General features: G+C 41.9%; 1 protein-coding gene across 1 annotated transcript in view; it reads right to left on the bottom strand.

Moving 5' to 3' along the window:
- The window catches only part of LOC137427916 (paired box protein Pax-6-like), a 152,726-nt gene that overhangs the window by 47,405 nt on the left and 78,342 nt on the right, over window positions 1-26,979 (bottom strand). The window contains exon 8 of the mRNA XM_078776596.1: window positions 3,502-3,649. Within this exon, the coding sequence (XP_078632722.1) occupies window positions 3,502-3,649 (148 nt within the window). The remainder of the gene's footprint in view (window positions 1-3,501; window positions 3,650-26,979) is intronic.

Here is a 26,979-nt window from a genome sequence, read left to right as displayed (position 1 = left end):
GGTTCATCACGCAGGTTTTGTACGCCATCGAGTAGGTGAAAGGATGGTTCCTCAGTGTGTGATACCAACTCTCAAACATGGAGGAGGAAGTGTGATGGTCTGGGGGCTCTTTTGCTGGATCCAGAGTCGGCGACTTGCACAGAGTGACTGGCACGCTGAACAAAAAGGGCTACCACAGCATGTTGCAGCGCCATGCAATACCCTCTGGTATATGCCTAGTTGGTCAAATATATATATAGTGGACTAGCAGGATGACCTAGAAGTATACACATTTGCCACTGAGCTGTCTAGCCTAGCTTTGAATCCTGATCCAGCAATATAAACTGTCATCTTGGAATCTCATTCATTGGATGGACGCTGAACTGGGCGTCCCATCTATCAGCATTAGTTGATGGATGTTGGATGTTAAAGATCCCATGGTGTCTTTTCACGAAGAGTAGGTGAGCTATCACTGCTACCATGGTTAAATTTCAAATTCCTGCATATTCAGCCGAGTATCCTGCATCACAGTGTGACCCATCCAGGATTGTAACCCTTAGCCAAGAAACTGCTTCGGTAGCATCGACGCTCTGAATAGAGCATGGTACAATTGGTACATCATGGTGATGGTATCAAGTTTTATTCATTTTTTTTGTCATTCATCACCCATTTAGATGAATTCTTCCAATTTGTTATTATAAAAGTCAAAGCTGCATGGGAAATATTTTAGACAGATACACACCCTAGATGTTCAGCACCTAAACAAAATCAGAAAAATAATCTAAATGGAATTCCTTCTGTGCTCAAGCTCTTCCACTGGCCTTGACTTTGCATACACAAAAAAAGGGGAAAAATATATAAAACGAGAACTACCACTTTATAACTGCTGGCAGTGATGACCGGTTTCCTCTGCCTTCCCGCTTTCATACAACCCCGCTTTCACATTATTTTTTTTCTTTGTCAATTGATCCCTAGATGATGCTCAATAAATTTCATCCTGATGGGATAAAATAATTTTACTTGTCGAATTATGACGTCATAATGGAGGCTCTTATGACATCATCATTGACATATGATATTCTGCATGGAGATTTATATACAATGAGACATGTCTCAATCTTTTCTACACAGCGCTTTTGGAGATATAGAGGTGCAAAGCTTTTCGGTTTTTCCAACATGCCACCTGTACCACGTGACCTGTGACATAATAATTACCATTGAAAGATTCTACAGGCCGAGGCGCTCCTATGGTGAAAATTTCGTGTCAATCGGTCCAAATATTGCAGAGAAAATGATTTTCAAAGAAAATAAATCCAAAAAATGGCAGTGGAACAATTAGTTAGATGGCCTAAGAAAATGTGTTGTGTTTCTTCTTCTTCTAGCAATAGTGACTTATGGCTTCCAGACCGTACAACCAATCATGTTGGAATTTTAAACACTTATTCCGCTTGGTAACAGCTCCGTTACATTAATGTTTCAAGTCGATCGATGCAGCGGTTCAAGAGATAATAGCTTTTTAATTTTCCGTTGAATTATATTTATTACGGCCAAACCATGTGACTTATCAAAACTTCCCAAGTAAAGTTTTAACTTCACCACATGGGGAACGTTTGTGTAAAGTTTCCACTCGATATCTTCAAAAATGATAGAGATGGGATTTAAAGTTTATGCTTAAAAACGTCATAACTCCTAAACCATGTGACGTATGATGTCATCATGGTGGAAATTTTTGTTTATCATGGGTATGTAATTATACATGCCAAGTTTGGGCCCGATCTGTTCAGCCGTTGCAGAGAAAAAGGGGTTTTAGTGTTTTTCACAAAAAAACAATATGGCGGCCGAACCATGTGACGTATGACGTCGAAATTTTTGGGATTCTGATTTTTTTTCACGTAGATTATGCACAAACAATATCATATTTGTGACTTCAAGGGTTATATTTGTCGAATTCGAACGTCATAACGTTAGCACTTTTAATATCCTAAATAAACATGTTTTTTTGGTCCCATTGCAGAGTTCTTTAGAATGAGTCATGATTCAATTCTTTCCATTGAGCCGTTTCGGATAGGCAAAGTTGGAGAAGCAAAGAGGGGCAAAGTTGAAGGCGTTTTTCAAAATGGTGCCCATACCACGTGACCTATGACGTCATATTTGGCATTAAAAATCTACATGTCTAGCCAATCACTTGGTGAAAATTTCGTGTCAAACGGACCTTGTTAGTGACAAGAATAACCAATTGCTTTAGAAACAGCCACAGGAACAAAAGAAAACGCGATCACTCGTAATTCGCTGAGGCTAAAAGTTAAAACCTACTGTGCCTCCTTCCTGGTTAAGTATGTTGTGATGTCATACGTTCCAGGCTTCGTCACCCAAGTTCATCCACCCGAAACGTCAATTAAATTTATTTCTAAATCGTCAGATATCACCATTTATAACAGTCAACAGCCGATCGATTTATTTACGAAATGAGCGATTGTTCGGAACGAAATCCCTTTGTAAACGGAAACACACTAACTATATTTTGTATAAAACTTGCTTTTCACATGACTATACAAGTATGAAACGCTTAAATTTATATCCATCATTAGCTGATCGAATGACTACACAGTAGCCCATCATTCGTTTAAAAATGACAAGATGCTGTGCCGTTTGATAGGGGACACCAATCCATTAAATAAGTGATAGAAAATGTATTGACTCACAGCCACTCAATAACGTCAATGTATCAATCGCAGGAACTGCACCAATCCGGCATGGTATCCGCTAGTTATAGCAATGCGAAAACTTCTGAAATAACGGTGTACCTAGTGTTGTAAGTTAACATTTTAAATGTGGTCATAAAATAAAAGTTAACCGTTTTTCTGAAAATATAATCAAGATTGATAAGGCAAATTCAAGGTTTCAAATAAAACAATAATTGTAATGAAACATAGTGTAGCTGAAATGTATACGACTCCAACAACATAATTAAACAAAAATAATAATTAAAAGATAAACATTTTTATTGTATGATATTTTCAGGAAATTTGAAGTGTCACATTCACACTTCAAAATGCTCATTACAATAATTATTGCATTGGAGCATAAGACTGGTCCTGCATAAGACTGATCTTCAAACTTAGCTTCTTTATAAGAGGGATGATCAGGAAATGAATTGCCTGACATTGAAAAGTCAATGTAAGATATGAACAAATAATTTTATTTTTCAACATAGCTTCTTACAAATATATAAACTTTTTAATGAACTGCTATTAATGTATTTTTCTTCTTATAAGTTAGGCCACGAATAAATTAACTGAATGACCAGCCATTATATTTGTGCACAAATAAAAACTTACTTGAAGACAAAATTTATACCTTTATAGCTTTATAGCTTATACTGATATAAAATTGATAATTATAGTTGTAAGACAAAATAATGTATCATGAGGAAGCCATTAAAGTTTTTCATAAAAAGTTTTATTTTTGAAAAAATATAGAACTCCTGAGTAGAGTCCTTGCTGCATAGTGTTTGGTCCTTACCGGTAGAGGCGTTTCCATTCGGTCCCAAACTTTGGCTCCCAATGTGGCTTTGCATGTGTGGTGGCGTGTATCCGTCATAGCTGCGGGCGCTCACGGGGCTTGTAGGAAGCATACAGGAGTATGACGATGCTTGATTACCCATGGTAGGCTGTGAAAAAGAAAAGCATTCTGATTACAAACCTTGAAAAGAAAGACGTTGACTGACATATACAGTCACGTGAAAAAGTAAGTACACCCCATGTAAAGTTTTGACTTTTTCAACATATTTCAACATTCAGCTATTTGATCTTCATTTCAACAATATTGATAGATAAAGGTGATATAATATAACAAATATCATGAAACATTTACATTTTGTAGTCCATTGTATAATTTAAATAAACATAAATGCAAATTTCGCATGTGGAAAAAGTAAGCACACCCCTACATTTATAACTACTACAAATACCTAAAATTAGAATCAGGTGCACCAGCTCAGGTGCAAATGATTAGAACATCGTTGGAGAGGATCTTGGAGGAACCTGTCTTATTTAAACCTCAGACATTTAGTTTGGTTTGCTCTTTGTTGTTGAAGTGTGCGGAGTCACCATGCCTAGATCAAAAGAGCTCTCTGATGCCTTCAGAAAGAAGGTTATAGATGCCTACGAGTCTGGGAAGGGATTTAAAAAGATCTCCAAACAATATGAAATCAATCATTCGACTGTCCAGAAGATCATCTACAAGTGGAGAAGATTACAAACAACTGCCAACTTGTTCAGGCCAGGCCGCCCCAGCAAGTTCAGTCCGAGAGCAGACCGCAATATGCTGAAAGAAGTCTCTAAGAACCCCAGAATGTCATCACGGGACCCACAGGTAGCTCTTGCCACTGTTGATGTCAAAGTGCACGAGTCTACCATTAGAAAGAGGCTGCACAAATTTGATCTACATGGGAGGTGTGCCAGGAAGAAACCTTTGCTGTCCAGAAAGAACATCACTGCAAGACTAAAGTTTGCCAATGAACACCTCGGCAAAGACCAGCACTTCTGGAGCAATGTGCTCTGGACAGATGAGTCAAAGGTAGAGCTATTTGGCCACAGTACCAGAAGACATGTTTGGCAAAAACCAAAGACAGCATTTGACCACAAGAACCTGATACCAACTGTAAAGCATGGTGGTGGAAATATTATGGTTTGGGGCAGCTTTGCTGCATCAGGGCATGGGCAGCTCACCATCATAGAATCCACTATGAATTCTTCATTGTACCAGAGGGTGATTGAGGATAATGTGAGGCCATCTGTCGGAAAGTTGAAGCTCAACCGAAGGTGCACCTTGCAACATGACAATGACCCTAAACATACCAGTAAATCCACCAAGGAATGGCTGAAAAGAAAGAAATGGAGGGTTCTGGAATGGCCAAGTCAAAGCCCAGATCTAAATCCCATCGAGATGTTGTGGGGGGATTTGAAACGAGGTGTGCATGCAAGAAAACCCTCAAACATCGCACAGCTGAAAGAATTCTGCATGGAGGAGTGGGCAAAAATTTATCCCAGTCAATGTCAGAGACTGGTAGACAGTTATAAGAAACGCCCACTTGAGTTTGATTCTCCCAAAGGGGGCAATACCACCTATTAGAGCCAAGGGTGTACTTACTTTTTCCACATGCGAAATTTGCATTCATGTTTATTTAAATGATACAATGGACTACATAATGTAAATGTTTCATGATATTTGTTATATTATATCACCTTTATCTATCAATATTGTTGAAATGAAGATCAAATAGTTGTATGTTGAAATATGTTGAAAAAGCAAAACTTTACATGGGGTGTACTTACTTTTTCACGTGACTGAAAATGACAGGTTCGACGATATGTTCGGCATGAACTGCATAGAAATCAAAATGGCGGTGTGTGGGGAGTCAGCCGCTGTGTGGCCGTAATGACATCAGACGTAATCATATCACCCTGTCATGTGACCAGATTCTCAGCTCTGATTGGTATACGTTTGAGGGGACATACATACATACATACATACATACATACATACATACATACATACATACGGACAGACAAACACTGTTCTAGACGGCTCTGCCCGATGGGCTATGCCATAATAACAGTTGTTACACACGTACATGCAAAAAAAAAGTTGTGGAAAATATTTTAAGGTTACTTATTGACTGCCCCTCATGTATATATATATATATATATATATATATATATATATATATATATATATATATATATATATATATATATATATATATATATATATATAATGTATTTATTTATAGTGTCTCTCCATGAGTGGTTTCTAGTTCGTTTTTTGTCTAGCCGTCTGGATGTCAACAGCTTAACTCAAAAAGTCATACATGGATCCGGACAAAATTTGGTGGACACGTTGGGTGTGACAAGAACAAAATGATTAGATTTTGGTGAAGATGCAAATCCGCATCCAGATATATGATTTAAAATTTTTTTTACAAGCGATTATTCATTATTGAGAAAAGGGGACAAAATGATACATGGATAGAGCCTATAGAAAGTCTACATCCCCTTTCAAAATATACACATTTTGTTGCCTTATAGCCTGAAATTAAATTGCATTACATTCGACTTTTTCCACCTTAATCTATACATCATAACCCACAACTTTCAAGTGAAAACCAAATTCTACAAATTTCAGAAAGTTAATTAAAAATTCAAAACTAGAGTATCTTCTTCGGAAAAAGTGTCCACCCTCCTGAGATAATACGTGGTGGAAGCACTTCTGACAGCAATTGCAGCTGTTAGTCTGTTGGGATAGGTCTCTACCAACTTTACTTGATTGGGCAATATTTGTCCATTCTTCTGTTAAAAAACCTGTTCCAGCTCACTCAAGTTGTGTGGGGAGCGTTGATGGACAGCAATCTTCAAATCATGCCACAGAGTTTCGATTGGATTTAGGTTGGGCCTCTGACTGGACCACTCAAGGACATTTATCTTTTTGTTCCTTAGCCACTCCAGTGTAGCTTTCGCTGTGTGATTTGGGTCGTTGTCATGCTGAAAGGTGAAATTCCGTCCCAGTTTCAGCTTTTTTGCAGAGGACAGCAGGTTTTCCTCTTGGATTTTTTTGTATTGTGCTCCATCCACTTTCCATTTTATCCTGACAATTATGATTATGATGATGATGATGATTATGATGATGATGCTGCAACCACCATGCTTCACAGTAGAGATGGTGTTATTTCGGTGAGGTGCTGTGTTGGGTTTGCGTCAAACGTAACGTTTTGCATTTAGGCCAAAGAGTTCAGTCTTGGTTTTGTCAGACCACAAAACATTTTGCCACATGGCTTCAGAATCTCCATTGTGGGTTTTTGCATTTTTGCATTTTTGCATTTTTGCATTGTGTTTTGTTTGTGGGACACAAGGCTTTTCTGAGTAATGGCTTTTTTCTTGTACAGTCCAGAATTGTGGAGTGCTTGGATATTGTTGTCACATGCACACAGTGACCAGTCTTTGCCATGAAGGCGTGTAGCTCTTTCGAAGTTGCAGTTGGCCTCTTGGTGGCCTCTCTGATCAGTCTCCTCCTTGCTTGGTCATCCAGTTTAGAGGGACGGCCTGATCTAGGCAGGGTCTTGGTGGTACCATACGCCTTACACTTCTTAATTATTGTCTTGACTGTGCTCGAAGGGATATTCAAGGCCTTTGAAATATTTTTATACCCATCCCCTGATCTGTGCCATTCCACAACTTTATCCCGTAGGTCTTTTGAAAGCTCATTGGTGCTCATGGTTGAGTCATTGTTGTGGAATGCACTACCCAGCAAAGGAAACCTACAGGAACATCTGATTATTATTTTTTGTCTACAGGATCGAGGCTCATGCAAGAGCGAACATTAATGGCAAAAAAACAAAAACTGACACATTAGACAAGATAAAGGGAGTGGGAGACAAGATGAGCAGAGAGGGGGAAGCACACAAGTACAACATTTGTGAGCAGGGACATCAGGAGATCTGTGGGAGGGAGAGGGCTTGGGGGAGGAGGCATGGGAAGGGGGGCGTGGGTTGGGGTGGGAGAGGTAAAAAACAAAACAAAACACATGGACACAGCTACATAGGACTTCCAGGAAAGAAGTCGGTATTTCAGAAAAGTGGATCTGGGGTGAATTAACGGGGGTAGAAAAGATCAAGGTTTTGGATGGGGGAAGATAAGAGATTGTGGTGAACAGCTGTTTTAAAGAGCTGGAGGGAGGAATGGGATTGAAGAGAGTGAGGGAGTTTGTTCCAGAGGAGGGAGAAAAGAGGAATTGAAAGGGTGAAGGTGAGCAGAGAGTCTTGATTTTGGCAGTTTCACCAGAAGAGGGTTGCTGGCAGATCTTGTATGACCTGTAGGAGTATTTGGGGGACAGAGCACAGACAGGGCTAAGGGGGCTAGGCCAGAGAGGAGTCAGTAGAAGACAGAAAGACCACCAATTTTAGTGCGGTAAGTGAGTGAAAGGCCCTCAGAGTTGGCTTCATCATGCGAGATTCAAATGATTCTGAAAGCTTTGGTTTCAACAGAGTAAAGCCGAGCTAGGTGTGAGGCAGGAGCACTAGGCCAGAGGGGAGAGCAGTATTCCATTGAGCTGCAGATGAAAGCCTTGTACGTGGTGAGGAGATCAGGTGTGCCAAGGAAGTACTTCGCACAACGGAGGATGCCCAGATGGCGACTGGCATTGGAGGCCAGCTTGGAAATGTGGTTTTCCCAGGAAAGGTCATGGCAGATTGTGAGACCCCAGAGCTTGAGTGCTTCTTGGAGAGGATTGTTGACAAAGTAGATGGGAAGGTTGTCCAGACGGTCTTTTCGGAGAGACATAGTAAGAGTGTGAGATTTGTAAGGATTAAAAGACATGTTCCACTTGTTTGACCAGTCTGTGATTTTTTCCAGGTCTGCAGAGAGTGATGAGGCTGCAGACTGCCGATTTGAGGGATGAGGTATGGAGTGGCAGAGAGTGGAGTCATCAGCAAAGAGATAGAGAGGATTTTCCAGAGAGTCGGAGAGATCATTGATGAAGACCAGAAAAAGCACAGCGCCCAGAATACTGCCTTGGCGAACTGCAGCCTGTATAGGAAGGGGAGATGAGAGAAATCCATTCAGGGTCACACGTTGACTACCTATGACCAGAGAGGAAGTCGCAAGCCATGCATGGAGATTTCCATGGATACCATAGGAGGAGAGTTTGGTGAGCAGAGCGGGGTGCCAGACCATATCGAAGCCATGTGATATGTCAAGGGAGACAGCTCTAATTTCCTCTTTGACATAAAGGACCTCCATCCATTGTTGAGACAGCAAAGACAGCAGCATGTCCAGAGTAGAGTGACCTGGTATGAATCCAAATTGATGATCAGAGATCAAGCCATTGGAGAAGAGGAAGGATTTGATATCCGAAGCAATGATGGATTCCATGACTTTGCTGATAATTGGGAGCAGGCCGATTGGTCTGTAGTTGCAAGGATCTGTTTTTGCGCCTTTTTTGTGTAAAGCGGTAATGTTGACTGATTTCCAAGCTGATGGCAGATGACCTTGAGCAAAAGCGAGGGTGAAGAGAACAGAGAGAGGGTGGGAAAGAGTGGTCGCGCAGGATTTTAGGATCCGTGGGCTGATGCCGTTTGGTCCAGTTGCAGAATCAGAGTCGAAGATTGACAGAGACCTCTCCACCTTGTCAGGAGAGAAGGACACAGAGTCCAGGAGCAGCTGGGTACGACTGGGTACGGTGGGTACAGAGAGAGACGGGTTTGGGATACAAAATTTTGAGGCAAACACAGAGTTGAGGCATTCAGCTTTTTCACGTGAGGAGTAAGCCATGTAGCCGTTTGAGCTAAGGGAGGGGATGGAGGAGGAACCAACACCAGAAACAGATTTGACAAGACGCCACCAGGATTGGTAAGAGGGAGACAGGTTTGAGAGTTCACTCTTGAGAGTAGAGAGATATTGTTTCCTGGCTCTCCTAAGGGGAGACACACACTTGTTCTGGGCTTTGTGAAAGGAAATAAGATTGCCTTCCGTTGGGTTTGCCTTCCAAGAGGCAAAGGCAAGTTGTTTCAGGGCAACTGCCTCACCACAAGATTCCATGTACCATGGATGGGAGGAAGGGTATGACAACTGAAGAAGGGGTGGGATAAATCTGTGCATGAGAGAGCAGTTTACTGAAAAAAAAAATTATATAAAAAATATGTTATTACAAAAATACTTTGAAATCGTTTTTGAAATAGTTTGATGAAAAAATACTTTGAAATAATTTATTTTATTTTATTCTGAAATAATCAGAATCAATACAATTTAACACAAGTGGAGGCCAATTAAATTGGTGTGTGATTTTGAAGGCAATGGTTACACCTGAGCCAATTTTCAATTGCTATTACTATTATAAGGGGCTGGACAATTATTCAACCAAGATAATCCAGTTTTGTACTTTTAATTAATTTTCTGAAATTTGTAGAATTAGTTTTTCACTTGGAAGTTGTGGGTTACGATGTGTAAATAAACGTGGAAAAGTCTTATTTAATGCATTTTAATTCCCGGCTATAAGGGAAGAAAAGGTGAAAATTTTGGAAGTGGGTGTCGACTTTCTGTAGACACTGTAGCACAATATCTCAAAAAGTTGTGGATTGATTATGACAAAACTTTGCGGATGAGTTGGTTAGATGACAAGAACAAGCCAATTCGATTTTGGTTCAGGTCAGCAGATCCGGCCTATCAGTGGGATATAAAACATAAACTCTTTGGCCTCGTGGAGGTATGAGCTCTACCGAGTGCCATTCCAGTTCAAATTCATTATGGAACCATGTCTGGCCAAATTCGTTTTCTTTAAATGGTCCAATAATTTACCTTTTTTTTTTTAGACAATATGCTGCCCAAGAGGGATGGCTGGAGCATGAAACTCCATCTACTTGTTGAAACTCCATCTACTACATGTACTCCATCTCCTCCATCATGCTTGCAGCAATCTTAGAGAATCTTTTACTGTGATAACTCCTTTCATTTACTCACCCCACTGTTTGCCACATTTAGATAAAGTGATAAACTAGAACGGCACTTGGGAGAGTGCACACCTCCGCCAGGCTGAACAGTTTACATTTTGTATCCCACTGATAGTCCGGATTTTAACCAAAATCTAATCAGCTTGTTTCTGTCACATACCAACCGCATTCACTATGTTTTTTTTATCATAACCGGTCCTCAAGTTTAAAATACAATGCTATATATCGTTTTTGGCCATATCTCTTCAATTTTGTTTTATTGAAATTCACCCTAAACAAGGCTAAGAGACACTAAATGTGAAGGGCTACAAAATAAACATAAAAACTAGAACAATGCGACTGTGTCGCCAAAATGCCTCCGCATCGTCCCACAACGGTTAGATGCCATCAATCACCGTCCTAAAAATAAACAAGTTCGATTTAAATCCCTTCAGCTGTTTTCAAGTATCACATTTTCACCAGCCACAACAGGTTTCATATCGATCGGTGAGGCAGTTGCAGAGAAGGGATTTTTTTTTTTAATATCGGCTTTCAAGCTAATATGGCTGCCACACCACGTCACATATGACCTTCAACTAGAGTAAAAAAAATGTACACTCTGCATATGTATGGATAGAGGATCACATTAGTGAAGTTTCGTGTTGATCGGATGAGGTTCGTTTTCTATCCAAGCTGGCTGTCAAACCTCGTGACCTATGACATCATTTTCAAAATATATGCAGCAATGGCCCTAGATGATATTTGTAAAAATTTGCATCGATAGGGTAAACGGTTTCAGAGATATAATTATTTTCTATTTTCCTTCAATCCAATATGGCTGCCACACCATGTGACCAATGATGTTTTCTTGATAATCGCCATGCCAAGTCAATGACACACATAAAGTTTTGAGTCAATCGATTTGGTGGTTTGGGAGAAGATGCTTTTTTAAGGTTTTAGGTTAAATCCAATATGGCTGCCAAACCATGTGACCTCTGTCATAAATTTAATATTTCAATACAAATAGGTCATAGATCATGTGCATGCAATTTCAGATTTTTAGGATAAGGAATTAGATTAAAACATTTTTGACTGGTATACCACTTCACCTATGATGTCATCATGATCATGCTTTTGTTCCCTATTGGAAGTACTCGGCAATGTGTCAAGTGTCAAATTTTTACATTCAGCGGTTTCCGAGAAATACCTTTTCAATTATTTGCGTTTAATCCAAGATGGCTGCCATACCACGTGACCTATGACATCACAATTATCATACAAACATTCTGCATGGGTGTCACTCCTACCCTGAAAGTTTTGTCTCAATTGGAGATATGGTTGCTGAGAACAACAAGGTTAAGCCCGTACGGACGTATGTACGGACGGACAACCCGAAAACATAATGCCTCCGGCCACCTTCGGGGGCGGAGGCATAACATATAGGTAAAGTAGAACGAGTAAAGAGGAAGGAGGTAGAACTTAATATTATTCTTCAAAGAAAATGGATCACAAGATGTGGGAAAGCATGTGACCGGAAAAGAATTCCAAATTTATACAGCACGTGGAAAAAAGAAACTTGCTTAGCTCTTCGTTTTCCACCTGGATATGGCCAGAGTGTATAGGTGTGAAGTACCAAGTTGGAAAGAGCAGTATTGCAATTACCATGGAAATATCTGTAAAACAAACTTAGCGCAGCAACAGACTTATGATCTGAAAGTGCTTGAAAAGAAAAGCAGAGTTTTACTCAAACCAAATTGACTACAATGCTTCCGGAGCCTGTCTAATTAATGATAGATGACAGGCTGGTGCTCCAGCCCAAATGTGGCAACAGAACTCCATAACGGGCATATAGTTGTCTTATACAAATAGAGGATAGCATCCGGAGGTAGATATTTCTGGGCTCGATAGAGACAACCAACTCACAGAGAAGCACTCTTTGCAATACCTAATCTGTATACTTTTCCCAGCTGAGATTAAGGGAGATATCAAGACCCAGTAGGCACAGGAACGATGCTTCCGGCAAGATCGAAGGACCCAGGTGCACAGGAGAAAAAGACCTGTCTCTAGAACGAGACAGGGACAGCAACTTTGTCATCTTGGCATTGAAGTTTACCAGCCAACCGTGACCCCACCTCAACACGTTCTCCAAATCATTGTTTAGTGAGGCACAAACCTCACTATGAGAATTGTTACTTGAATTAGGGATTACACAGTAGAGTGTGGAATCATTGGTATAGAATGGCGAGCTGGGATAAAACATTATCAGACAAGTCAATGATATACAGTGCATTCAGAAAGTATTCATACCTTTTGCTATGACCCTTGAAATTTAGCTCAGGTGCCTCCCATTTCTCTTGATCATCTTTGAGATGTTTCTCCACCTTGATTGGAGTCCACCTGTGGTAAATTCAATTGATTGGACATGATTTGGAAAGGCACACACCGGTCTATATGAGGTCTCACAGCTGACAATGTATATCAGAGGAAAAACCAAGCCATGAGGTCGAAGGAACTGCTTGCAGAGCTCAGAGACAGGATTGTGTCGACGCACAGATTTGGGGAAGCCTACGAAAAAATTCTGCTGCATTGAAGGTTTCCAAGAGCACAGTGGCCTCCATAATTCTTAAATGGAAGAAGTTTGGAACAACCAGGACTCTTCCAAGAGCTGTCTGCCCGGCCAAACTGAGCAATCGGGGGAGAAGGGCCTTGGTAAGAGTGGTGACCAAGAACCTGATGGTCACTCTGGCTGAGCTTCAGAGATCCTGTGTGGAGATGGGAGAAACTTCCAGAAGGATGACCAGCACTGCAACACCCCACCGATCTGGGCTTTATGGCAGAGTGGCCAGGTGGAAGCCAAACAGTTCAATCTTGGTTTCATCAGACCACAGAATCTTGTTTCTCACAGTCTGAGAGTCCCTTAGGTGCTTTTTTGCAAACTCCAAGCGGGCTTTCATGTGTCTTTCACTGAGGAGAGGCTTCCGTCTGGTCACTCTGCCATAAAGCCCAGAGTGGTGGAGTGTTGCAGTGATGGTTGTCCTTCTGGAAGTTTCTCCCATCTCCACACAGGATCTCTGGAGCTCAGCCAGAGTGACCATCGGGTTCTTGTTCACCTCTCTTACCAAGGCCCTTCTCCCCCGATTGCTCAGTTTGGCCGGGCGGCCAGCTCTAGGAAGAGTCCTGGTTGTTCCAAACTTCTTCCATTTATGAATTATGGAGGCCACTGTGCTCTTGGGAACCGTAAATGCAGTAGAGATTTTTTTTGTAGGTTTCCCCAGATCTGTGCCTCGACACAATCCTGTCTCTGAGCTCTGCAGGCAGTTCCTTCGACCTCATGGCTTGGTTTTTGCCCTGATATGCATTGTCAGCTGTGAGACCTTATATAGACAGGTGTGTGCCTTTCCAAATCATGTCCAATCAATTGAATTTATCACAGGTGGACTCCAATCAAGGTGTAGAAACATCTCAAAGATTATCAAGAGAAATGGGAGGCACATGAGCTAAATTTCAAGTGTCATAGCAAAGGGTCTGAATACTTATGTCAATGTGATATTTCAGTTTTTTCTTTTTAATAAATTTGCAAAACTTTCTAAAATCCTGTTTTCTCTTTGTCATAAAGGGGTATTGAGTGTAGATTGATGAGGGAAAAAATGAATTTTAACGATTTCAGCATAAGGCTGCAACATAACAAAATGTGAAAAAAGTGAAGGGGTCTGAATACTTTCTGAATGCACTGTATATATCAGAAAGAGAGTAGGACCCAGAAGAAAACCCTGAGGAACACAAGAATTTCCAGAGCAAGTCGGGGATGATTTTCTATCAAGGACCACCTTCAAGTTTAGGTTCAAAAACTGTGCTCTTGAACCTTTAGGTTCAACTGCTTCAAGCAGCCATCAATCGTCTGGATTGGTCTCCCATCTCCACTGCCTCTGACATCAATTCTTCCTGGGAATTCTTCCAAAGCAAACTGATCTCTCTCATGCACAGATTTATCCCATCTCGTCTTAAGTTGTCTTACCCTTCCTCCCGTCCATGGTACACCGAATCTTGTGGTGAGGCAGTTGCCCTGAAACAACTTGCCTTTGCCTCTTGGAAGGCTAATCCAACTGAAGGCAATCTCAGTTCCTTCCACCAAGCTCGGAACAAGTGTGTGACTACCCTCAGGAGTGCCAGGAAGCACTATCTCTCCTCACTCAAGAACGAACTCTCAAACCTGTCTCCTTCCTCCAAATCCTGGTGGCGTCTGGTCAAATCAGTTTCTGGTGTTTGTTCCCCCTCCATCCCCTCCCTTACCTCAAATGGCCACACAGTTGACATCGCACGTGACAAAGCCGAATGCCTCAACTCTGTGTTTGCCTCAAAATCTTTAGTCCCAAACCCATCTCTCTCTGTTCCCACCTTTCCCAGTCGAACCCAACTGCTCCTGGACTCTGTGTCCTTCTCTCCTGACAAGGTGGAGGAGTTTTTGTCTAACCTCGACTCTGATTCTGCAACTGGACCAGACGGCATCAGCCCACGGGTCCTAAAATCCTGCTCTGCCACTCTATCTCACCCTCTCTCTGTTCTTTTCACCCTATCTTTTGCTCAAGGTCATCTGCCAGCATCCTGGAAATCAGCAAACATTACCGCTTTACACAAAAAAGGTGCAAAAACAGATCCTTTTAACTACAGACCAATCAGCCTGCTCCCAATTATCAGCAAAGTCATGGAATCCATCATTGCTTCGGATATGAAATCTTTCCTCTTCTCCAATGGCTTGATCTCTGATCATCAATTTGGATTCAGACCAGGTCACTCTACTCTGGACATGCTGCTTCTCCTGTCTCAACAATGGATGGAGGTCCTCAATGCCAAACAGGAAATCAGAGCTGTCTCCCTCGACATATCACGTGCCTTCGATACGGTCTGGCACCCAGCTCTGCTCACCAAACTCTACTCCTATGGTATCCATGGAAATCTCCATGCATGGCTTGCGGACTTCCTCTCTGGTCATAGTCAACGTGTGGCCCTGAATGGATTTCTCTCATCTCCCCTTCCTGTTCAGGCTGGAGTTCCCCAAGGCAGTGTGCTGGGCCCTGTGCTTTTTCTGGTCTTTATCAATGATCTCTCCGACTCTCTGGAAAATCCTCTCTATCTCTTTGCTGATGACTCCACTCTCTGCCGCTCCATTCCTCTTCCCCCAGATCGGCAGTCTGCAGCCTCCTCACTCTCTGAAGACCTGGACAAAATCACAGACTGGTCAAACAAGTGGAACATGTCTTTCAAACCTGACAAATCTCACACTCTTACTATGTCTCTCCGAAAAGATCGACTGGACAACCCTCCCATCTACTTTCTCAACAATCCTCTCCAAGAAGTTCTGTCGCTCAAGCTTTTGGGTCTCACTATCTGCCATGATCTTTCTTGGGAAAACCACATTTCCAAGCTGGCCTGCAAAGCCAGTCGCCGACTGGCCATCCTCCGTCGTGCGAAGTCCTTCCTAGGCACACCTGAGCTCCTCACCACATACAAGGCTTTCATCCGCAGCTCAATGGAATACTGTTCTCCCCTATGAGCTGGTGCTCCTGCCTCACACCGAGCTCGGCTTCACGCTGTTGAAACCAAAGCTTTCAGAATCATTGGAATCTCCCGCGATGAAGCTATCTGTGAGGGCCTTTCACTCACTCACCGCAGGCAGGTAGGTGGTCTTTCTGTCTTCTACCGACTCCTCTCCGGCCTTGCTCCCCCAGCTCTCTCTGTGCTCTGTCCCCCAAATATTCCTACAGGTCGCACAAGATCTGCCAGCAAGCCTCTGATGGTTAAACTGCCAAAATCTCGGCTCTCTGCTCACCTTCACTCCTTCATTCCTCTTTTCTCCCGCCTCTGGAACAAACTCCCACACTCCCTTCAATCCCACTCCTCCCTCCAGGTCTTTAAAACAGCTGTTCACCACCATCTCTTATCTTCCCCCATCCAAAACCTTGATCTTTTCTACCCCCACTAATTCACCCCAGATCCACCTTGTTTGTAATTCCAACTTCTTTCCTGGTAGTCCTGGCAGTGTCCATATGTTTTATGCCTCTCCCACCCCCTTTCCCATGCCTCCCCCCCAAAGCCCTCTCCCTCCCACAGATCTCTCGATGTCTCCATGTCTCTCGGTTCCTGCTCTCAAATGTTGTGTTTGTGTCCTTCCCCCTCTCTCCCCATCTTGTCTACCGCTCCCGATGCTTTTTGTTTTATGTGTCGGTTTGTCGGTTATGTGTCGGTTTGTCGGTTTGTCTTTCTGTGTGATAAATGTTCGCTCCTTCACGAGCCTCGATCTTGTATACAAAAAAAAAAAAAAAAAAAAAAAAGGAAAGCAGAAATTATGGACAATATTCTATCAGACACCATACAACTGAAGCTTGCATAGCAGTCCCTTAAGTCACAACTTATCAAAGGCCTGTGAAATATCCAAAACAAATACAGGTAATGTGTCTCACCCGTAAAATATAAGGACCTGTTAGAATGATCAATAATTAGGGAGAGTAAGTCGCAGTCGACCTGAAAGTCACCAGTCGCTAGTCGACCTTAAAAGCAGGGACAACGGAATTCACCTTCCATGATGAGGGAAACACTGAATCAGGCGAGCACATATTATATAGCTTAGCAAGAATTGGTGCAACTTCAGGGAAACACCTTTGCGATACAACTACAGGAATCCGATCAGGACCAGTAGCTATTGAGGCATCCAAAGAATGAATAATTCTGACAACATTCAATGGTGAAGAATCACTTAAAAATTATTGCATCAGGATTCAGATCTTGATCTTCACTAAAATATAATCAATTCATCCTTATCACACACCCATCCTGTCCACCAAGTTTCATCTGAATCTGTCCATAATTTATTGCGACATCGTACTTTATATTGTTTTGGCCCTGTCTCCCAATGATGAAGAATAATATCCAGATAATAGCCAGTATCCAGATCCAGATCTTCACCAAAATGTAAAAAAGAAAATCGGCCTTGTCACACACCCAACCTGCCCAGCAAATTTGGTCCAAATCCATCTCTAAGTGTTTGAGATATCCTGCCCACAGACAGACAAACAGGGGTGAAACGAGAACAGCAATCAGTATAGCGCATACCTCCGCCGAGTTGAACCGTTTACATTTTGTATCCCATTGATAGGCAGGATCTGCATCCGAACCTTAATCAAAATCGAATTAGCTTGTTCTTGTCACTGACCTAACTCATCCAACAAATTTTATCATAATCCACCCACAATTTTGAAATATCACAACTTTTTGAACTTCTTTTATGACAGAAGATTTATCCAAAAAGTGATAAAGGTAGAACAATCCAGCTGTAGAATAACAAGCATTCTGAGTATTGCGCTGCAATACATGTCCCCTACCGGCAGTCTGTCGTCCGGAAAACTGTTGGGGAAATTACCAAGGGTTATTTACCCACAGGTTCTGAATCGTTCCCAATCGCTAATTACCTCAGGACGGGCTCGCCTGTGATTCGCACTCGGGACTTCGATTTATACACCTTGCAGACAGGTCAGCAGAAGCACGACAACATAAGTTGTTGATAAAGAACCTTTCGAGTCGCTAAATATCAGTAATTTATTATATTTTCCGGTTCACGATCAATGATCGATGTGTATATATATGTTGCTCGGCTTGGCTACGCCCCTCCCGAAAGTGTGCGCTGTGTCGCGCTTTTGACGTTCGCAGACGAGGCTGAGGGCGCGCGGTGCGGCTTGAGGAGAACTCTAGAATAAACAAGAGATATCCATTTCTTTAATATTTTCGTTTAATTAACGATATCTGCCAAACCACGTGGCCTATCGCAAATTCCAAAAGGACATTTTAGTAGATTGACATGCTGAACAGATCCGTGAAGTTTCCCCTCGATTGGATCAAAAATGAGGGAGGGGCTCGGTTTTAAAGGTTCATGCTTAAAAACGTCATAACTCTGAAAGCATGTGATGCATGATGTCATGCTCGCTGACTTTTTTGTTCGTCATGGGTATGCGATTCTGCCTGCAAAGTTTGGCCTCGATCTGTTCAGCCGTTGCAGAGAAAAAGAGGTTTTCGTGTTTTCACGAAAAACAATATGGCGGCCGAACCACGTGACGTGTGACGTCATAATTACCATTAACATATTCTACAGACCAAGTCCCTCTTCCGGTGAAAATTTGAACTCAATCGGTCCTATGATTGCAGAGAAAATCTTTTTTAAAGGAAATTAAAACTTAAAATGGCACAGAGTTAAGGATCATCAGAATTATCAGAATTCCCAAAGTTCAAAGTGCCATAACTTTGTCAAAAATGATCGAAACGTCGTGAAGTTCGAACTTGATCTGTAACTTATCATGAGGAAACCATGTGCCAAGCTTGAAATCATTAGCATTAAGTGTTTAGAAAAAAGTCCGGAAAACTGTTCTTTGCATGACGGACTGACGGGCTAACAGACTGACAGACTGACAGACGGAGGGACGGCGTGCAAACCTATAGTCCCCTCCGGTGTACACCGGTAGGGGACTAATAATGGGAGAATAAATTTTGAGTACTGTAAGCGCTTATGCATGCACTCCAAGCTCGTCTAGGAAAAGAAGAAATATGATCATTTTCGGGTGAACTAGAAGATTTAGTTCAAGTAATAATCTGCAAAGAAGTGATTATAGCAGGAGATTTGAATGGACATGTCGGTGAGAAACCAAATGGATATAATGGTGTCCATAGTGGATTTTGATCTGGTAAAAGGAATGAGGCAGGAGAAGCGATATTAAAAATGGCAGTAGTGATACGTGTGTTCTTTATACACACTTCAAGAAAAGAAAAGAACTCGTGACTTTTCCAAGCAGAAATGCAGAGTCAGCTTAATTATCTATTCGTGCAAAGGAATTTTAAAAGAAACGTTAGCAATGGAGAAGTAATAGCTGGTGAAGAATGTTTGACTCAGCATCTATTGGTAGTTGGCGTCATCTATATTGCAATTTATCTATATTGAAAATGAAAAGAAAAAGCAAGAACATCAAGCAAAATCCACGTGTAAAACCTTGGAAGTTTAGGATGTGAAACAAGACAGAAATTTTAAGAATATCTGAAATGAGATGAAGTTTCAAATGTTTGTGAAACAAGGAGAAAAAACAGGGGCAATACCCCTGGCGCTCACCTGGTAGAATAAACAGTATACTGCACTGACGAAAAGTATTTTAAACCAATTTCAATGGTTGCTAGAACACAGGGCAGCATGCAGAACAAACGTTAGTACATCACAGATGATGAAGGTTGTGGTTAAATTTCATCGGAATTGGTGTGTAGTTTCAGAGAAAAAAGCAAATTCCTATTTTGGGGGTTCAAACTTGGGTGCACTTCGACCCCCGGTAGACCCCTTAGAGGCTCAGACCCTGATTTTTTAAATGCCGTGAACAAACTTTAGTCACAACAAAACAAATATAATTTGTGCCAAATTTGGTCGCAATCCCATCATCGGTTTCGAAGAAGAAGTTTCAAGTGTTTACGGCCGGACAGACTGATGGACTGACGGACGACTCGCCATCGCATAAGCTCTCCTGAACTTCGTTCCAGGTGAGCTAAAAATCATGAAATGTCATATCCCCAGTGGTTTTAGCAATTTTGCTGTATGGAATTAAAGGCTGCCAGTCGGCCATCTTTGGTTGGATTAAAAAACAAAATCTTCTGCATATGTATACTCTCATGTATTGTCTTTGTGCCAATTTTGAACAAAATCGGTCCATGTATGGCCGAGAAATGGTTGGGGACACGTTTGAGTAACAAAATGGCCAACAGTCAGCCATATTGGATCTGATAGAAAAAAACAAATAACGTGCATATGTAAGCCATCATTCTTTATCTGTTTGCCAAGATTGAACAAGATCGGGAAATGTATTTCCGAGAAATGGTTGAAGACGTTTTCAATATCAGGTTTTTTACAACTAAATTGGCTGCGAGTCTACCAGTCGGCCATCTTTGATCAGATCGCAAAATAAAGTGAGGTGCACGTGTATGCCATCATGTACTGGGTTGTGCCATGCTTGAACAAAATCAAATCCGAGCATGCATGCATGTCCGAAAAATGGTTGGGGATACCATTAATAGTACAACGGATAAGCCCTCATATTTTAACAAATTGTGCATTTTTTGAGAAAAGCATGAAATTTCTAGCATAGTTAGTACATACCATAAGGTTTATTTTCAGATGTGGAGGGAAGTAAGATTTGACCTCTAAGGACCGTGAGAGGTCAAATCCAAAATGGCCACCAGTCCACCGGGTCTAATGTTCAAACGCGCTTATAGGTGTCATTTCCAACTAAATTAGGGATGCCCATTCATTTGGTGATACTTTTGAGATCGCCAGAACTCAAGGACATGCATTCGGTCACGGTCAAGGTCAAATTACGTTAAATATCTATTTTTATGATACTGCAGTTGGAACTGCTATTGGAAAAAGTTCATTTGAACTTTTAAACTTTATTTTTTCAGGTACAGGGAGGGATAGGTACAGAACACCCAAGGACCAGAAATGATGCAAAAAAGTGTTTACACTGCAAGGAATGATGCAATAACCTCTGAAAAAATAACTGTAGTTAACCAAGTATGTCCACAAAAGCTTACATTAAATCAAGTGCAATGATGAAAATTGGTTAATGATCTAACAGTCTCCAGAACAGAAGCACAGTGCAGTGCACTTGAATGCAGCTTTGGCACACTTGCAGCGTCCAGTGCACCCTTTCTTGCAGCCACAGTCGATAAATTCATGGCACGATTTTGATGCTTCAGGAAGAGTGGTCCAAAGAGGTTGCCACCCAGTTGTCTCCTTTGTCCAGCCCCAGTCAGGTGGGTCTGGTATCTCTGGATCCATGACCAATGCCTGGTTACAACAGTTGGCCTGGTAGCAGGAGCACTTGATGTGCTGCTTGAGTGTTGCCTGGGTTGGAGGAATGTTCTCTAGAGTTCTACACTTCTGTGTGAAGAGCTGTTTCCTGGCATCATTCACTTCTGTGCTCTCACTGGTTCTATCGTACATCAGCACCACAAATCGCTCTAGCAGTAACATTGAGCCTTCACTGACCTCACTTGGCATGCCTAGGAGTTCATTGAAAGCATCCATTCCTTCCTTCAGAATTATTGGAATCTCCCGCGATGAAGCTATCTCTGAGGGCCTTTCACTCACTCACCGCAGGCAGGTAGGTGGTCTTTCTGTCTTCTACCGACTCCTCTCCGGCCTTGCACCCCCAGCTCTCTCTGTGCTCTGTCCCCCAAATATTCCTACAGGTCGCACAAGATCTGCCAGCAACCCTCTGATGGTTAAACTGCCGAAATCTCGGCTCTCTGCTCACCTTCACTCTTTCATTCCTCTTTTCTCCCACCTCTGGAACAAACTCCCTCACTCCCTTCAATCCCACTCCTCCCTCCAGGTCTTTAAAACAGCTGTTCACCACCATCTCTTATCTTCCCCCATCCAAAACCTTGATCTTTTCTACCCCCGCTAATTCACCCCAGATCCACCTTGTTTGAAATTCCAACTTCTTTCCTGGAAGTCCTGGCAGTGTCCATATGTTTTATACCTCTCCCACCGCCCCCTTCCCATGCCCCCCCCCCCCCAAAGCCCTCGCCCTCTCTCAGATCTCTCGATGTCTCCATGTCTCTCGGTCCCTGCTCTCAAATGTTGTGTTTGTGTCCTTCCCCCTCTCTCCCCATCTTGTCTACCGCTCCCGATGTTATATGTTTTATGTGTCGGTTTGTCTTTCTGTGTGATTAATGTTCGCTCTTTCACGAGCCTCGATCTTGTATACAAAAAAAAAAAAATTCACCTCTGGGCATCCACAATTTAGTTGGAAATGACACCTATAATGTTTTTCTACACTATTTGGTTCCAAAATTAAGCGCGTTTGAACATTAGACTCGGTGGACTGGCGGCCATTTTGGATTTGACCTCTCACGGTTCTCAGAGGTCAAATTTGACTTCCCTCCACATCTGAAAATAAACCTTATGGTATGCACTAACTATGTTAAAAATTTCATGCTTTTCTCATAAAATGCACAATTTTTGTGTTTATCTGCTCCACTATAACTATGTTTAACTTGCATGTTTAACTTATGTTGATGCATAAACCTTTCTTGAAACATCTCTTTTGCTACTTTTTAACTTTCAATATTCAATACTAAGTCATTAGCATACAATAACTCACATGGGAATTTCATTTACCTTTAAATGATGAGTTTAGAAAGCCTGTATCAGAGCGGTATTGATGTATGGAAGCAAAATGTGGGCACTGCCTGGTCAAAGATGTAAAAATAATGTGAAGAACTGAGATAAGAATCATACAATGGATGAATGGATTGTCTCTGAAATATATAATTCTGAGTTCAGAAATCTGGATGAGATCAAAATTAATTCTAGTGAAAAAGAACATAGGAAGAGAAGACTTGGTTTTTATGATCATATCAGAGGTATAGACATAATAACTCATGTGCAACGAAAGTCATAAGAAGAACTCATGTGCAACAAAAGTCATAAGATGAAGCTGTAAAGAAAGCAATAAAGTTTGTAGTAGAAGGAAGAAAGCCGAAAGGAGATCCTACCAAGTAATGGATTGAAAATGTTAAGAAAGATTTGTAATGCTCGGGTTTGTACATAACTGACGCAGTGAACAGATTAATATGGAGGAATGCCATCATTCAACCAACCCACTGGAAAAAGGAGAAATTATAGTTAAACTCCACCACCGTTGTTACCTTCAGTTGTTGTCATCGTTACCTCCGCCACCGAAGGTGGACGAAGTTTATGTTTTCACCCCCATCTGTCTGTTTGTCTGTGAACAGGATATCTCAAAAAGTTGTGGATGGATTTGGACTAGATTTGGTGGAGAGGTACGTGGAGGGCACGATTCGATTTTAGTGAAGATCAAGATCGGATAATTTTTAAAGTGATTCTGGACCATTGAGTGATATAGGGATAAAAACGATATATAGTACGATATCTCAAAACGTTATGGACATATTCGGAAGAAACTTATTGGAGTATATGGTTGTGTGACAATGACAAATTGATTCAATTTTGGTGAAGGTCCGAATCTGGGATACGAGAATTCTTTAAGTGATTCTTCACCATTGAGAGATAGGGCCAAAAACGATATCTCACAAAAAAAATTCAAAAATATAGCACGACATCTCAAAAAGTTGTGGACGAGTTATGACAAAACTAGGTGGATGCGTTGGTTAGGTGAGAAGAAAAAGCCATTAGATTTTGGTTCAGGTTTTGATCTAGATCCGGCGTAACAGTAGGATACAAATCGTAAACCGTTTAGCCTGGTGGAGGTTTTCATTCTACCGAATGCCATTCTCATTTGATTTATATATTTATTTATGCACATCTCCATCTCTCAATACTTTTGGTAATTCAGTGTATATAAGTACAGATAGAGGGCTCAAAATATGCAACTGCCACTGGCTCATATTCCTGCTGTTTTAACCACCACTTTGTTCTTTAGCAGCATGCCAATTAATGGGCTGGCTATTTTTATTTTCATTTTTCCAAATAATTTATATGCATTCCATTTGGTTTCATCGATACATATGCACATGAATGACAATTCTTCTCCCCTATTGTTTATCACAATATTAACACAATTATATTAAACTGGGAGGGCTAGGTGTTATGTGATATAAAAATGGAGCAAGATTGATAAAATTGGCAGTAAAAACATAAATCAAATGTATGGGGTCAAGACAGAGGGTATTAGTATTCAATTTCCAGAGATCATAATTATGTAACAAAGTCCAAGTAAGTGGGGCTGAACAGTAAACTTACTCGAAGCAACAATGGACAAGTAAGCTCTAAGTGCAATACAGTTTCTACACTCTCAAATTGGTAGAATCGGCCTGGCTTCAAATCAGCTCTTCAATTTATTTTGTGAAATCTTCCTCTATCTGAGTGCGATATACTGTGTTGTGTCAGGCAAGCAATGCCACTTAAAATACATACAGTATATTATTACTAACTCACCATGAATAACATTCGATGCCTGTGAATTGAGCTGAATATTTGTTCCGAGTGAGTCTTAATATATTGATGTTGTACTTGGGAAATTCAAAATGTTCTACAAGTGTGAAACAATACTCTATGGCATGCCAATTCAATTATTCATATATATACATTATACATGTGTATATATATATATATATATATATATATATATATATATATATATATATTGTTGCGGATATGGGATTTACATCCATCCATATCCGCTTGTAAATATTCCCCTATTTCCTCCATACTTCCCAACTATCCCCAATCCCCCATTCCCTAGTCCCATTTTCTGTAAACAACACTCTGTAGACCCGACCTCCCCCTATTTCCCCCATTAAATGTCGCATCCAGGTCCACCGCATCTCACGTAGACAACTATAGGACATCTTGCTAGTTATTCTTAGTCTATGTCAGTTAAGGATTCGTTTCCATTAATTCTGACTCTTCGTTGCACCAGAATGTGATTGTATGGCACCGTTAGGAAGTTTAGGACCTCCCAATACCTCCCCGCAGCTCTTCCTCACGGTTCAACAACAACAACAACAACAACGGCGGCGGCGCGGGGAGTGCGCGTCCTCACTCCGGCTTGGTTGGTAGGGGGGTGTTGGGAGGGCACCATGCCTTTCCAACGAGCCGCCATCGAGCATGTGCTCGACGGGGTTACCAAGTAGGGGCTCGCTGTCAGCTCCTCGTCAAGGGCGGAGCCCGGTAACCCCCACACCCAATAGAAGCGGCGGACCGGTCCCATCTGGGGCGGAGCCAACGAGCCGAGGGCGTGTGACTCCCCGCTGAGCATGCGCAGGAAGAGGGAGGTGACGTCAGATGCGCGCTGAGCTTGGAGAGAGAAGGACGCCACCTCCGAGCGCTGTGACACCTCCCCGCATCTCTGGACTGGACCGTGCTTTATCCTGTCCCTGAGCCAAGGTGCACCTTGTGCTATCAACTGCCTGTCCTTCCCTGCCATCAATCCCTGTGTAAGTCAGTCTTGTTCCATTTGTCTGTGGTCTGTCTGGGATAGATAAGGTTGTATCTAAGTGCCTATCTTTTCTGTGTCTTTACCTCATTACCTTGTAATCTACCTCTTTTCTCCACCACTAATTATATCCTCCTCCGGAGGTCTTGAGAACTGTACCCCTTGCGTCGTTTCATCTATCCCAGTCGTTGTGTCCTTTCCAATCATTGATTTAGCATAGCGCGATTTGGTCAACGTCGGGTGGAATCGGGTGAGTTGGGGAAGAATCGGGGGAACTGTTAGGTCGCGGCAATACCACCGCTCGGTAAATAACATCTAATCCGCGATCCGTAACAATTGGTGTCGGGAAGTGAGACTGGACCCAAAGCGCGCTTCACGCGCTCGAAATTATTAACGGTGAAATTTGTTTTGTTTTAAAATAAAAACCCGAATTTTGAAGGTCGCGCTATGGCAGATCAAGACGGCTGGGTTCCGGTAGAGGAGAGTGAGGCAGGGTCGATCCAGGACCAAATTGAGGGACAAGAGGAGAGCGAAGCAGTGAGGGCGGCAGGTTCGCAAAATGGCGTCCTCGCGCACGAGGTTTCGGGCGCACAAGATGGCGTCCTCGCGCACTTGTAACTTGTAACTTGTAACTCTGTGAACCTTTCGGTTTTTATATCAGTCACTATGCGACCCCCATATCATCAGTGGAGAACCTCCAGCAAGGTGTACAAGTGTATGGAAAGCCTCACTGCGTTGCCCTGATGAAGCCCCAACAAGGGCGAAACCAGGTCGGTAACTGTGAGTTTTGCATGCACTTGTGACAGTATCTGAATTTATAATCCGTAATGATGCACTGTTAGATGGTTCCTCTGGAGCTTTGCAGGCAATGCGGACATGCATGGCGATGACGTCATGCTGTCTGCTCATTAGGTTGGAGAACCAGATTACAGATACCATTATTAGTAACTCCCAACCGCAACCAGGTCGACTCCATATGATGAGTGGATACCAGAGATAACGTTACCGTGTGGCAGGCGGTGCTTATCGCTCCCAGCAAGGTGCAGCAGCAGCTGTATGGGACACCTTGCTGGCGGTTCTCCACTGATGATATGGGGGTCGCATAGTGACTGATATATATATATATATATATATATATATATATATATATATATATATATATATATATATATATATATATATATTTACGGTTTTTAGAACCTTCACTAGTAAATTTTAGTAAATGTTCCCCTGTAAATATCCCCATCAATTGGCTTGTTAAAAATCGCACCCTAGTTAGTCCATGTACAACACGTAGCGAACCATAGGACCTCTCCATAGTTATTTCATTATTGTGCGTTTCAGTTAAGGATCTGTTCCCAATAGTTGAATCTGCGTTGCATTAATCAAATAAGATAGGCCCCTTTCAATTTCCCCAATCGCCTCACCCGCGCTTCAAAGTAACAGTCGGGCAGCGTTCGCTGCTCCTTGCCTTGATTCGGATGTTGGCCCCAAACCGCCATTAGCCATGCGGTCAAG

Source organism: Myxine glutinosa, chromosome 1 (genome assembly GCF_964187855.1).
Source record: "Myxine glutinosa chromosome 1, kmMyxGlut1.1, whole genome shotgun sequence".
NCBI classification, from domain to species: domain Eukaryota; kingdom Metazoa; phylum Chordata; class Myxini; order Myxiniformes; family Myxinidae; genus Myxine; species Myxine glutinosa.
The sequence above is the reverse complement of the archived record's forward strand: the minus strand, read 5'-3'. Positions and strand labels throughout refer to the sequence as shown.